The sequence below is a fragment of the Bactrocera tryoni genome, chromosome 3, assembly GCF_016617805.1.
Source record: "Bactrocera tryoni isolate S06 chromosome 3, CSIRO_BtryS06_freeze2, whole genome shotgun sequence".
Classification (NCBI taxonomy): Eukaryota; Metazoa; Arthropoda; class Insecta; order Diptera; family Tephritidae; genus Bactrocera; species Bactrocera tryoni.
Window position 1 is genome coordinate 68,541,740 of NC_052501.1, and position 12,173 is coordinate 68,553,912.

Genomic DNA, 12,173 nt, shown 5'->3' on the forward strand with positions numbered 1-12,173 from the left:
GGCACTCTAGAATCGAGAGTCAACTAGAGCTCTTCAGCCCTATTCTGCATTTCGATTACGTTCCCGCTCTTACGCTCCGTCTGAATCGAAAATAGGCATTCTGAGTTACGATTGGATTGAAAGAAGAAGAGAGGAAGAGCTGTAGCTCTTTCGAAGTCAGCTGTTGCCTTGAAACGTGTGAAAATGAAACATAACAAAGCAAAATACAAAAATTATTGTTGGTTTATTAAAATAAAGAAATTATATCGCGTTTTTTTAAACACTAACATGGAATCAGTAGCGGCTGCGATATTACTTGAGGAGGAGAGCAATGCATTATTCAAAATATGCCCTACATTATTCAATTAAATAAAAACAATTGCATTCAGTGCATTTTACAGCTCCTATATTAAAAAAGTAAATGCTTTTATTTCGTTTCACAGCTCGTTATATAAATGAATAATAGTAAAATAAATAAAAGGCTAACAATTAAAAAATGACTATTTTGAATCCGGCTTATAATTTGGATCTAATCTTAGCATTTGCATTTTTATTTCTACTTTTTCCTTCACCTCTTCCTTAATTCTGTTGTGTCGCTTCTGTTCTTCAAGTTGCTTCACTGCAGTCTCCGCCAAAGTTTTCCCAAAACTCCTGTACTTCTTCCTTCGGTCGCTTTTGGAAGCCCTGCGCAATATCTCTTTCCGTGGCCATCATATCACACAATTTTTCGTATTGCTCTGCCGTTGTTACTTTTGACCTGCAAACATATCAAAAAATATCATTTAAGCACAAATAACCAAGGACACCACCATTATGTCTTTTACAACCATAATCATAAAGTTTTACTTACATATTTGAGGAAATTATTTTATCCAAGTGCACGAAAATGAATATATAACGACTTTCCGCCGACAAAACTTCAACGTACAAAAACGTAATTACGATCGCAATGCAGAATACATAGAATTGAATTTTCGAGGTTGAATCGAAACGCAGAATACCAAAGCTGCCAATCGGAGAAAAATTGCGATTCGAGGTAGAAATGCAGAATAGGGCTGCTTATTCTGCTATTGGTGGTGTATGGACTCCAAAGACACCGTTCAATGTGAGTGATTTCATTTAAAAATATTTTTGATATAAGTTCGGCGAGCCTAGCCCCAGTTATCGTTGCTCTGCTCACATAACTTCGAAGGAGACATCAAATGGAAGGACTTGGATCAAAGCCTGAACCCAGAGGTGGAGGAGTATACTGTAGGAACCTTTCTATCAGCTTCAGCTTTCGGTGATCACTGCAGCGTTTTCCAAGCAGAAGTGGCTGCCATAAAGGTAGCGGTAGATCCTCCTTCAGCTCCCCGTAAATCGACCTTAAACATCACGGACTCAAACCGGTTTAGACTCATAGTCGTTTATGCAAAGTTGTTTGGCATGATCCGTAATACATTTCCCGCATACGTGGTACTTGACGTTGCCCGACAGGAAATAGTCTAACGGCGTCAAATCGCTCTACCGAGGCGGCCAACTGACTGGATCGTGAGATAACACGTTCACCAAACCTGGTTTTCAATAAATCGATTGTAACATTCCCTGTGTGGCGTGTGACGGTTATCATCGAGCGATTGCGATTCCCATTCACAGTAACGTGCCGGTCTTGATTATCACGAAAGAAGTACGGCCCAATGACCCCGCCGGCTCATGAACTGCATCAAACCGTAATTTTTTCGAGATGCAATGGTGACTCATGAAGTACGTGTGGATTGCTGCCTGACCAATAACGCATATTTTGCTTATTGACGAAGCCAATCAGCCAGAAATGAGCGTCATCACTGAAGATGATTTTTCGATGAAAATCCGGATTATTTTCAAGTTTTTGCTCAGCGAAGTTCACGAACATACAACGATTCTGGTGGTCAACCGGCTTCAGTTCTTGCATCAATTTGACCTTGTAAGGATGTAGGCCAAGATCTTTTCTCATAATTCGTCACAATGACGTCACAGTGATGCTCAACGCTTGAGAACGACGTGTGAGAGATTGATTTGGGTCTTCCTCAATTGCTGCGCGAGAGCGGCAGCAATATTCTCGACACTCACGAGCACTTCTTTGTCTCACTGGCACTGAAACATTTTTGTACTTACCTGTGGATTAAAATTTTTCCAATAGGAGCTGAATTGTTGATCTGACAGGACGATCATAAAGTGGACGTAGCATGCACTTAAAGTTGATGCCACTGACTCCGAATTTCGGTGGTAAATTTTAATAATTTCGACTCGCTGTTAGATCGTATATCTTTCCATCATGACATGGCAAACTTTGTTGAAGAGAAATGTTAAAGGAGCGGAATAAAATATGGCGTATATGCTGTTCCTATCGGTCTACTTTGTAGCGTCCTTATTGAAAAACACGTTAAATTTTCTTCAAATCAAACAAATTCGTGTGTTTTTCCAAATTTCTCATATTCCAATATAATTCCACATAATTTTTATAACTACAACCATTAGAATAATTACTGCTTGTAAATATGTAATGGAAAAATAACCACAAAAAATACAATATACATATATACTTATACATAATTATTATATTATTATGATAAGCAATTAATTTTAATATCTAAGCTCTGCCAATACTTTTACAAACTTGTTTAACAATTAAAAATGGTTAACTGCATATTGCAACAACTACAACGAATATTTATTTTTTACTTTGTGTTTTAAACATTTTTGCAAGCAAGAAGACATATTACATATTTAATGGGAACATTTTAATGCCGCCCAGCGTTAACTATTAGCAAATCGTCGTCGCCATTCGAGTAAAATGTTATAATGGACTTAATATTATTTAATATTACATAGGGTGCGTTCGAGTTGACAATCACAGCAACAATGATGCAAATTTGTCAAGTCAAGGGATTACGTACTGCGGAAATTGCTGGCAACACTTGCAACAGCATGACGTTCTACTGTCATTTTTTTAATGCAATATGCAAATAAGCAAATGCAATCCAGTTGCTTTACTGCTATAATTATTACGTAGCTCCAACGCACCCATATATACATACATACATGCTTGAAGCAAATTAATAATAGAACAATTCAGGGAAATTCGTTTCGTAAATCGGCTTTTCTGCTTGCAGCTGCTGCGTTTTAATGTCGCTTTGGGTTATCTGACGCTCAACAGCCAGCGAGTTAAACAGATCATTCAGGCGATTTTGTATAAGATCATGCTAAGAAAACATAAATTTCAGATTAAACACTATATTCTATATATTTCACAAAAAACACTTACTTTTGGCTCTGTGCGCCGTACCAAGTCCTCAAAGTTGCCTTCCCGGAATGTGCGCACTATCTGCAACTGTTTTTCGCGCTGTTCGCGCTTCATCGCCTCGGAGGGTTCGGCCAATGCACGTTTCATGGCCTCGAAATTGTATTCGGGTGCAAGGATTTTCTGAAAATGTGATTTAAACATATATAAATATCAAATGCTGCCGACTTAGCATTATTGCTTTTTTTTTTCTCAAACCTTAGAGACTCCCGGTGAACTTGTCACGCTATCGCCGTCCGCATTGTATGCCGTCAAATCGGCGGAACTATTGCGCTGCGGCAACTGTGGATTGCTAACAGTGTCTACCCAGGAGTGACGGTGGGCTGGATTGTCGGTTTGATTCAGCGCATACGGCGTACCGGTCTGTAAGCGATTCGAGTCCATGCCGGCGTTTTGTAGACTTTCAGCTAGCGCGATTTTATCGATGGTCAGGTGGGGTAAGCCAAGATTCATTTTCGTAGTTCCCGTCTTTTTCGGGTCCAATAAGGGGGGCAGAAAATATGGTGCCTCCTCTTTGCGTGCGTCGATTATTTTCTGCGCATATTCAAGCAAGTTATTTACGCCAGTAACGCGTGAGATTAGGGACATCAGAGCGATGGCGATGCAATGTAAATTGCATTTATGCACCACTTCCAATTCCAAATCGGCTGTCAGAGCGACCTGTTGAATGCTGCATGAGAAATTCAAACAAAAAAAAATATTTTTGAAGAAATATTATAAAACAGGGTAGGGCTAAGATCGGGTGTAACCGAATGCTTTATACTCTAGGAATGTGGTATAAAGCCAAGCGATATTTTCGGTAAAAAATCAACTGTAGACATTGAGGTCCAGGTTCGGTATCTGGGGACTTATTTTGTTGTTGTTGTAACGGGTACCAAATCCCATTTACGATGGTAAGGATTATGTTAGTTGTCGTCAACGTCATCCAACGGCAGGCCCAAGAAACGTGGACCATAGAAAAAGGAGTGTCAGATGAGTAGGATTAGTGGGATGCAAAGAGGTGGTCAGTTTCATGGAGAGACTCATTGCACACAGGACATATATTTCGGAGTCTATTTTGGATAAGTAGGAGTTTAACCTGCTACAGTATCCAGAACAAAGATCAGCAAGGATCACACTGGCTTCCCGCGTCAGCTCGAGCACTTTGTTTGTAATGGGTGATGATTTGACTCCAAATACGCCATTCACTGAGAGGGAGTCGGTGAAGGTGTTGATGTTTCCACTGTGAATGGCGGTCAGTGCTTTTCGGAAGTTAGTTGCGTTTACAGTCTTGTCGGTGTATTGTTTGATGTCATCGACGTAGAAGAGGAACGATGCCCTAGGCGGCGCCTCCGCTCCAAGCAGGTGACTGCAAGCATTATTACTGCGAAAGCACCCCAACAGGAACTGCTTGGAGAGGAATTCATTATGCTCCTTAACTGGGAGCATATGCGCCTCAGTATGCAGGTGTTCAAAAGGAGACATCACGAGACATCCTGCATAGTCCAGAGTGCAGTATTCTGACAGGTCTGAAGCTTACTCGTCTGCGTTCCACTGCACCCAGGTGACCATTTTAGTGCGGCGTAGTTAAGGACCGGCCAGCAGATTGCCTTGTAAGTTGTCAACAACAGTTCTTTGTCCTTTCCCCATGTGCTGCCGCGACTTGAGGATTTTGTTGCGGCTCTGTATTTGGTGATAATCGCTGTCGTCAAAAGTCACACCTAAAATTTTAGTATTATTGACAGTCGGAATCTTAACGCCATCGACTGCATTATTGAGGTCAAGTCTGTACTCCCTCGTCCATTTTGTGATTATGGACGCTGTGGATTTAGTGGAGGAGAGTGTTAAGTTTCGTGCAACGAGGAAGTGAAGAAGGTCAGAGAGACAGTCGTTTACCATTGAACATATGCAATCGATTCAGACGTTAATATTGTGAAATTATCAGCGTACGATGCGCTAGAAATTCCCTCTGGTGGTTGCGAGAGTTTCGAGATACAGAAGTTAAACAATAGCGGGGAGAGGACACCACCCTGTTCATGGTTTAGCTCTACAGTTCTGGAAGGAGCGTAGTTTTTTCGATGTTCTCAAGTAGCGTTGTGTGTGCCTACTCCTTCATCCTATCGGATCAGCTTTTATATGGTACGGGGACCAACCGCAATGAAAGGTTCGGGTCCTACCATGTTGGTGGATGCTACAGAGCGGGCAAGCTCATCAGTCAGTTCATTCCCGGCTATACCTTTGTGATTTCCAACGAAAAAAGTACATACTCACCCCAAAATGAACAGCAAGAATTCTTGCACAGTCTCGCCACAAGCCATTTCGACAATAAGCAAAGCCGCCGTATTGTAGCTGGATGCAAGCGATTCAATGCGATCCGACAGAGCCATACTATCGATGAGGGCCTGCATTATATTTGCGCCATATTTATGTGTGAATATTATGTCAGAGCGCGATGGTGGCTCCTGCGATAAAGCTGGGTAAGGCTTTATAGTCACATAACTGAGCACTTTTTCGTTTTGATGGCGATCGAGTAGGGCCTGGAAGATCTGCATAACGATGACACGCGTCGGATCATGTGGTGCACGTGCCATCTTCAGTAAGGGTTGTAAGAAGGATGCCGGGAAGGCCTTTTCGAATGAAACTGTGCTGTATTGTGTACCAACTTTGAGTAGGGATTTCAACAGTATATTCTGCAGCATTTGATCGCCTTTGCTTTTCTTCGATAGATCGGGCACCGTATTCATAATGAATAGCATTATTTCGATTTTCTGATAATCGGGATGATGATTAGCGAATTCGCCCAGCGCATTGATGAGTGCCTCTTGATATTGTGATTCTTCGTTGGTAATTTCTGTTGTTGTGCTGACGCTAGTACGCAAGTGTGTAAGCAAATTATTGATAATGTCCAATGCGGAGGGACCGACACTTTCGCCAGCAGCGATCGCTATTATTTTGGAAAGTACGACAGCTAAAGATGTGCGTGTCTTCGGCGATGACTTGAAATTGTTGTCTAAATGTTGCATTAATGTCTCTACAACTGTATACGAATACTGCGGTTGTATGGAGATCATTACAATGCGAAAGGTGTGTATAGCGAACGTGTTCGGCACCCATAATTCATGACGGTCCAAATGCCTGTTTTGGAAGATACGAGTATTTTGTTTACAATTTATTTATAAAATTTGTTTTGTATTAACTCACGTGAGCAGTGGCTTCAAGACGCTGCGTATATGACCGAAAGATGCACGTCCAACAAGTTCGCGTAATACTTCTTCGGCCAGCACTGGTGGTGTTACGTGTGTTGCGTCTTCAACGGGAGTTAAGTCGCCAGACTAAGGAAATATACCATAAATATTAATTGTTACGTCTATGGTTGTTGTTATTGATATAATAATAAAACTAAATCTTAAGGTATAAGTCACATGATTCATAAGAACAAAATAAATTTTACCGCAATTAAATTTTTCTTCACAAACAAAACGTTCACGCAAAACTTTTTCAGCGGCATGAAATTTTCAATATTAAGAAAACAACATATTCATTAAAACATATTAAAAAAATAATCGAAAAAGTATGTTTCCTTAGCCAACTATTAGTAATAAACTCACCTGCATGTTGAACAGCAAAGAGGGTACTATTTTTTCCATATGCACTTTGTCCCATATGTTCTCAACCAAATCATCAGAGACAGTCTTTCGTATCACACCCTGCAAACCTTTAATACCAGCTAGGCGTATACTGTCGCGTAATTCCACATTATCGTGGTTGCCATGACACATAGCAGAGAATTTTGATATAAAGAAGTCATAACGCCGATGGTAGGAAGGTGTGTCTTCATTTATATTTGCAAACTTTACGAACTGTAATAGAATTAATTTGAATAATAGAATTAAACATAAATTTGTCTAGTTTTGAAAGTTTTAAGATATCTTGTATAAACGAAAATGTTAACCGAGTTTCTGCCATTCATTCCTACTCTTTAATGTAACCAAATAACCTCAAATAACCCTAAATCAAAATCTAATATATCTTCATGAAATTTAGCTTAGAAATCTAGTCCTAGATACATATTTTACACGATATCTTCACGAAATTTAGAATATTGCCCAGGGCAAATTTTGTATATTCGAAAAAAAAATCATAACGAATCACCGATCCAAATCAAGTTCTTGTATGGAAACATGTTTATTTGCGAAAAGTATTACAATTTCACCATTTTTTTCAATTAGAAAACAAAAAAAACTTTTTAAATAAATACAAAATCTATATTTATATTATTTTGTAAATCTCGTGATGAATGAACTGAATGCTGTCATATTTTGACTGAACAAAACATATGTTTCTGTTTGTTTTGATTTTTTATTTTGTGTAGTTAAAATAAATCATTTGCTGTTGAAGCTAAAAGTCACAAATGTCCAAATTGAATTTCAATTGCTATCGTTTGGCTCACAACTGCGGTTAATAAAACTACACTCGAATATAACAATAAAGATAACCTAAACTAAACTAGCATATGCTGCTTATCTTACCGAATTGGTAGCCATAATTTGCAGATTGGGGTTAGTGTCTTCCAACAATTTTTGTACCATACGCAAAAAAGACTCAACGAATAAATTTAATGTAGTCTGTGCATGACAAGCCTGCAATAGTAAGTCCATTGCCTCCATGGCAATTTCTACAAACCTATTTGTATAAAAATATTAATGACAACAAATAAAATTTAACACTACATGTGTTTAAAAAAAATAACTCACTTGTAACGTTTGCGATTAATATCCTTGCTAGCTTTTTGATACAAATATTCACCAATACGATCTAGCTTATCTGGTGAGCTTAAAGAATAGAATGTTAGCTTCTCCATGTTCGATTTGACAAGACCATCTTCAGGATTTACGGGAAATATATTATCCACCAGCCGTTTGTAGCGCGGGCGTAGCGCTGAGCAACAACCACAACAACCTGAAGAAAAATAGTAAATATAGTGATTGTACGAAAAGTAAATCAAGTTGTTTTCTAAATAATTACTAAATTAATTAGGTAAACATTACAATAAACCATTTTAAATGTCGTTATATGTATGTAAGTGCAAACATAATGCGTTTAGCTATTGAACGTTTGTTATTTTTGATGTAAATTAGAGAAATGCATGTAAGTAATTCGTAAATATGTCTGTAAGTGCAATAACATTAGCAACACGTATGTTTAGTTGCTGTTGCTGTGTGGGCAGAAAGCTTATCTGAAGTAATTTGGAAGAATTGTGTAGAGTAGACACTCCTTGACGATTAAAAAAATCCGGATTCGTTCCGGTTACGTAGACCCGAACGTCGTGGAAACAGACGTATGTAAAGTCGGTAGGTTTTTCCGATTATATCAAAAACAGTTTTTGTAAACTTGTTGGAATGTGTATCTTTTTACTCTTAAAATTGGTAGGACTACAAATTATGATATGATTGCTTACCAGGCATTCTGTTTTCACGGTTGGAATATATATATTTTTTCTAACAAAAACACGAAAAATCACTATTTAAAAGTGTATTTGACTTAGCTAACTTCACAAATTTACAATTCCAATATATTAAAATGTTTATTCGATAAATCAAGGCGAATCAGCTGGCAAAATGAGTGACGAATTACTATCCACAATAAGAGTTGCCACTATATTTTTAAATACCAATTGGCAATATTTGGCATTTTAATTCCACAAAAATCAAGGAGGGCATCAAATATCACGAAAAGTATGAGAAAATAAAATTTAAATATTCTGACAAGTTTTTAATACCATATATTATATATATTTTCCTTAAAAAATTAAAAAAAATGATTTCTAGGCAGTTATAATTTGGCTGCAATTTAACTTGCAAAAAGTACATCTACTTTCTAAAAATTATTTGCACGGTTATAGGTGCAAGCACTTTAGTGCTGTGAAAGACATTTGAGATTTCTGTTCGTTATTTAAAAATGAGCTCGGTGTTAATTCTATACAGATTTTTAGAAAAAATGAATTGAAATCAGTTCCAAAGACAGCAAGCATGTTTACTTTTCCCAATTGACAGTCGAAAAAATGAAAGTACTTTCTATTTTTACTTTTCAGTTGACAGCCGAAAAAGTGAAATTACTTTCCGTTATCGCTTTCCAGTTATACACAATGGAAAGTAAATTTTTTGAAAGCAAAATGTTTTGAAAAAGTATTTTTTCTCTATTAAGACATATCTTGAAGACATTTAAGCTAGTCAAAAATGAGTTTTGAAAATATTTCTTTCGATATTTTTGAGAAGGCCGTTTTTTCAATGTCTGGTTAGTCTTCTGTCAGTTAAGTTCAGGTTAATTTAACCTAGACTACTTCTTTCGGTAAGGCACCCCTTTACTTATAACAAATAATAATTAATTGTAAATAATAATTGGGTACTTTACTTACATGTCGGATCCGTACATTTCTGCACAAAAGTGTCGAAAAATTCTGGTAATTCAACTGGTTCGAAACAGCAACGTATGAGAGCCATTCGCCTTACCTTTCACCTGCCGGAACAGATGACCCGTCTAGTCTTGAAGATGTCCTTGTATTTATGATGATTGATTTACCTTAAGATACGAGTACATTTTTAGGTTAGGGATTGACTGCATCGAGACTAAGCTATATTTATAACATATTTGACGATTAAATATCTACACGTAGTCAGTGGGATATAAATTCCCTATTTTCTTGGGTCTAATTGTAGGTTTGTACCTGCTCTGGCTAGTTCTTCTTCTTCATAGTTACCAGAAATATTATTATGCCATGGAACCCATTGCAGTTTATTGTGAAATAAGATTTAGATCCATTAAGAGATCAAAGCATTATTTCATTATCTTTTGATAGATGTTAGATCCTCCCTTAGGGGACTAATTCTTTCACTAACTTTGACGAAACCCTAAGAGACTGTAGTGATGTGGATGGATAGACCCACTAAGAGGTTAAGGCATTCTTTCATTATTTTTGGGACATTCCTTCACTAACTTTGACGAAACCTTAAAAGACTTAAGTGATTTCAAAGCCGCTTCGCTTGGTGAGTACACTCCTAGTCTAGATAAGAAGGCTTTTTAATTGCTGAGCTATTCGCTTGGAAGACACTGTGGTCTGGTAGACTGAAAGCGATTGTGGTTTCTAATTTTGCTGAAAAGCCGCCGCCTTCCACTTTATTATCGAGTTTGGACCCATCCATATAGATGCTATATGTGTGTCACTGTTCTTCCCACTCTTCTCTGGAAGGGAAGGCAAGATTGGGGACCGAATTTATGTTAGGTTCTAAAGAGTTACGAAAATCCGTGGTATTGGGTAGAAACGCGAACTTCCTATGTATCTTCGGAATCCCCTTCTTTCAGCCGACTAATGGGAAGGATTGATTCTCTTAGTTTAAGAGCAGGCTTCGCTGCTTACAGAATAAGTCTATTGACAGTAAATGTAAAATGACATTAGGTGCTTGACTTGGGTACGAGAAGATCGGTACAAAATTCTCAAGTCGTCCAACCAAATGATGCTAAGTAGCTCAATTTTCAACTGATCTACTTTCACTTAACTGGAACGGGAGATTTATGATATTCCAGCAGCCATTAACATGGTAGAACCCGAACTCTTCACTGGGGTGGGTTCCCATAACAAAAAAAATTTGGTCTGTTGAGCTATTAAGAACCCGTCCGTATTTTTAAGTTTTTGATCGCTTCCCCAGCCACCACCTCACATTTCACAAATAATCTTAATATGTATAATCCAATTTCTACGATTTCTCGCAATTTACGCGATTATCTCATGGCCAAGAGACATTGGTCCAAACTTTACGACGGTCACCTTAAAATATTTGTTATTTATGTAATTGTTTTTGTTTTGCTGTCACTTTCTTAAATACACTCAAATAACATAACTGTAATGTGCACGTTTTCATACACTTCACTGCCACCCCCTCTAATGCTCACAAACACGGGTGAAATAACATTGCAAAAGGTGTTTGGTGTGACACGCGTCACTTTTGCAATAAACAGTTAACGTTTAACAAATTTCTATAATAATTTCTCACTTTCTAACGCTTTTTTGTTGGGATTGATTACCGATTTTTCGCGACACTCAATAAAGACTGAACGCCTAAGTGCAGTTTGTTGCAAAGCTCTGAGTTAATTTTTAAGGTTTCGGTTTCTATAACAAAAGCTCCAGAGGTCATATGGTAAAAGCTCTACTGGTCAGCTGGTGAAATGTTGACATTTCCGTATAGACAACATGTATGTAAGTACACTTGTTTGTATGTGTACTTACCCAGTAAACCTTTGAGTTAAATAATACTTTTTTTGAACTCTAGCTTGTGACAAATTGGTGATGATTATTTCAATAAATAAATTCGTCTAAATATCTTCTACTTTACTGAAGTAAAGATCGCTTACGCGGTTATAGCAGAGTTAACAACAGCGCGCCAGACGTTTCTTCTTTTCGTAATGTGGCGCCAATTGGAGATTCCAAGCGAAGCAATATCCTTCTCCACTGGTTTTTCCAACGCAGTGAAGGTCTTCCTCTTCTTCTGCTTCCCTCGGTAGGTACTGCGACGAATACTTTCAGAGCTGAAGTGTTCGGACGACATGATCTAGCCAGCGTAGTCAGGGGGATGGAGTCATGTGTAGAAGTTCACGCAATTGAGGAAAGTTCTTTGATTGCCATTCACTTGGGAGTGAATTGGGAAAGCTTTACAAAAAGTCTCCAGCAGATCACAACTTCGGTTCTTAGACCAAGCGGTCTCCTGCGTAGCGCTAAAGAACATCCGTTTGAAGGCGAGCTAAAGTGAGAAGGCGAACTATCCTTCCCAGGGTTGTGCGCTGGGGACGCCACGTAAAAACGCTCCCAAATGAAAACGAAACAACAGCCTCGTGTAACATATAT

The 12,173-nt window shown here is 38.2% G+C and overlaps 1 protein-coding gene across 5 annotated transcripts; it reads right to left on the reverse strand.

Moving 5' to 3' along the window:
* Nucleotides 1-2,942: 2,942 nt before the first annotated feature.
* On the reverse strand, nucleotides 2,943-11,400 carry LOC120771032 (protein EFR3 homolog cmp44E). Of its 5 annotated transcripts, none has more exons than XM_040098815.1 (11): nucleotides 11,326-11,400; nucleotides 9,693-9,856; nucleotides 8,032-8,236; nucleotides 7,807-7,960; nucleotides 6,886-7,137; nucleotides 6,729-6,770; nucleotides 6,479-6,609; nucleotides 5,549-6,412; nucleotides 3,497-3,968; nucleotides 3,263-3,421; nucleotides 3,054-3,200 (listed from the first exon to the last, which is right to left on the reverse strand). In XM_040098815.1, exons 2-11 carry the CDS (start codon nucleotides 9,775-9,777, stop codon nucleotides 3,054-3,056), a joined length of 2,511 nt encoding a protein of 836 aa, XP_039954749.1. In that variant the 5' UTR covers nucleotides 9,778-9,856; nucleotides 11,326-11,400. The 5 variants fall into 5 exon arrangements, with proteins under 5 accessions (XP_039954752.1, XP_039954749.1, XP_039954750.1 ...); XM_040098816.1 differs by lacking the exon at nucleotides 11,326-11,400 and adding an exon at nucleotides 10,832-10,848; XM_040098818.1 differs by lacking the exon at nucleotides 11,326-11,400 and having other exon boundaries at nucleotides 2,943-3,200; nucleotides 9,693-9,777.
* Nucleotides 11,401-12,173: the final 773 nt, after the last annotated feature.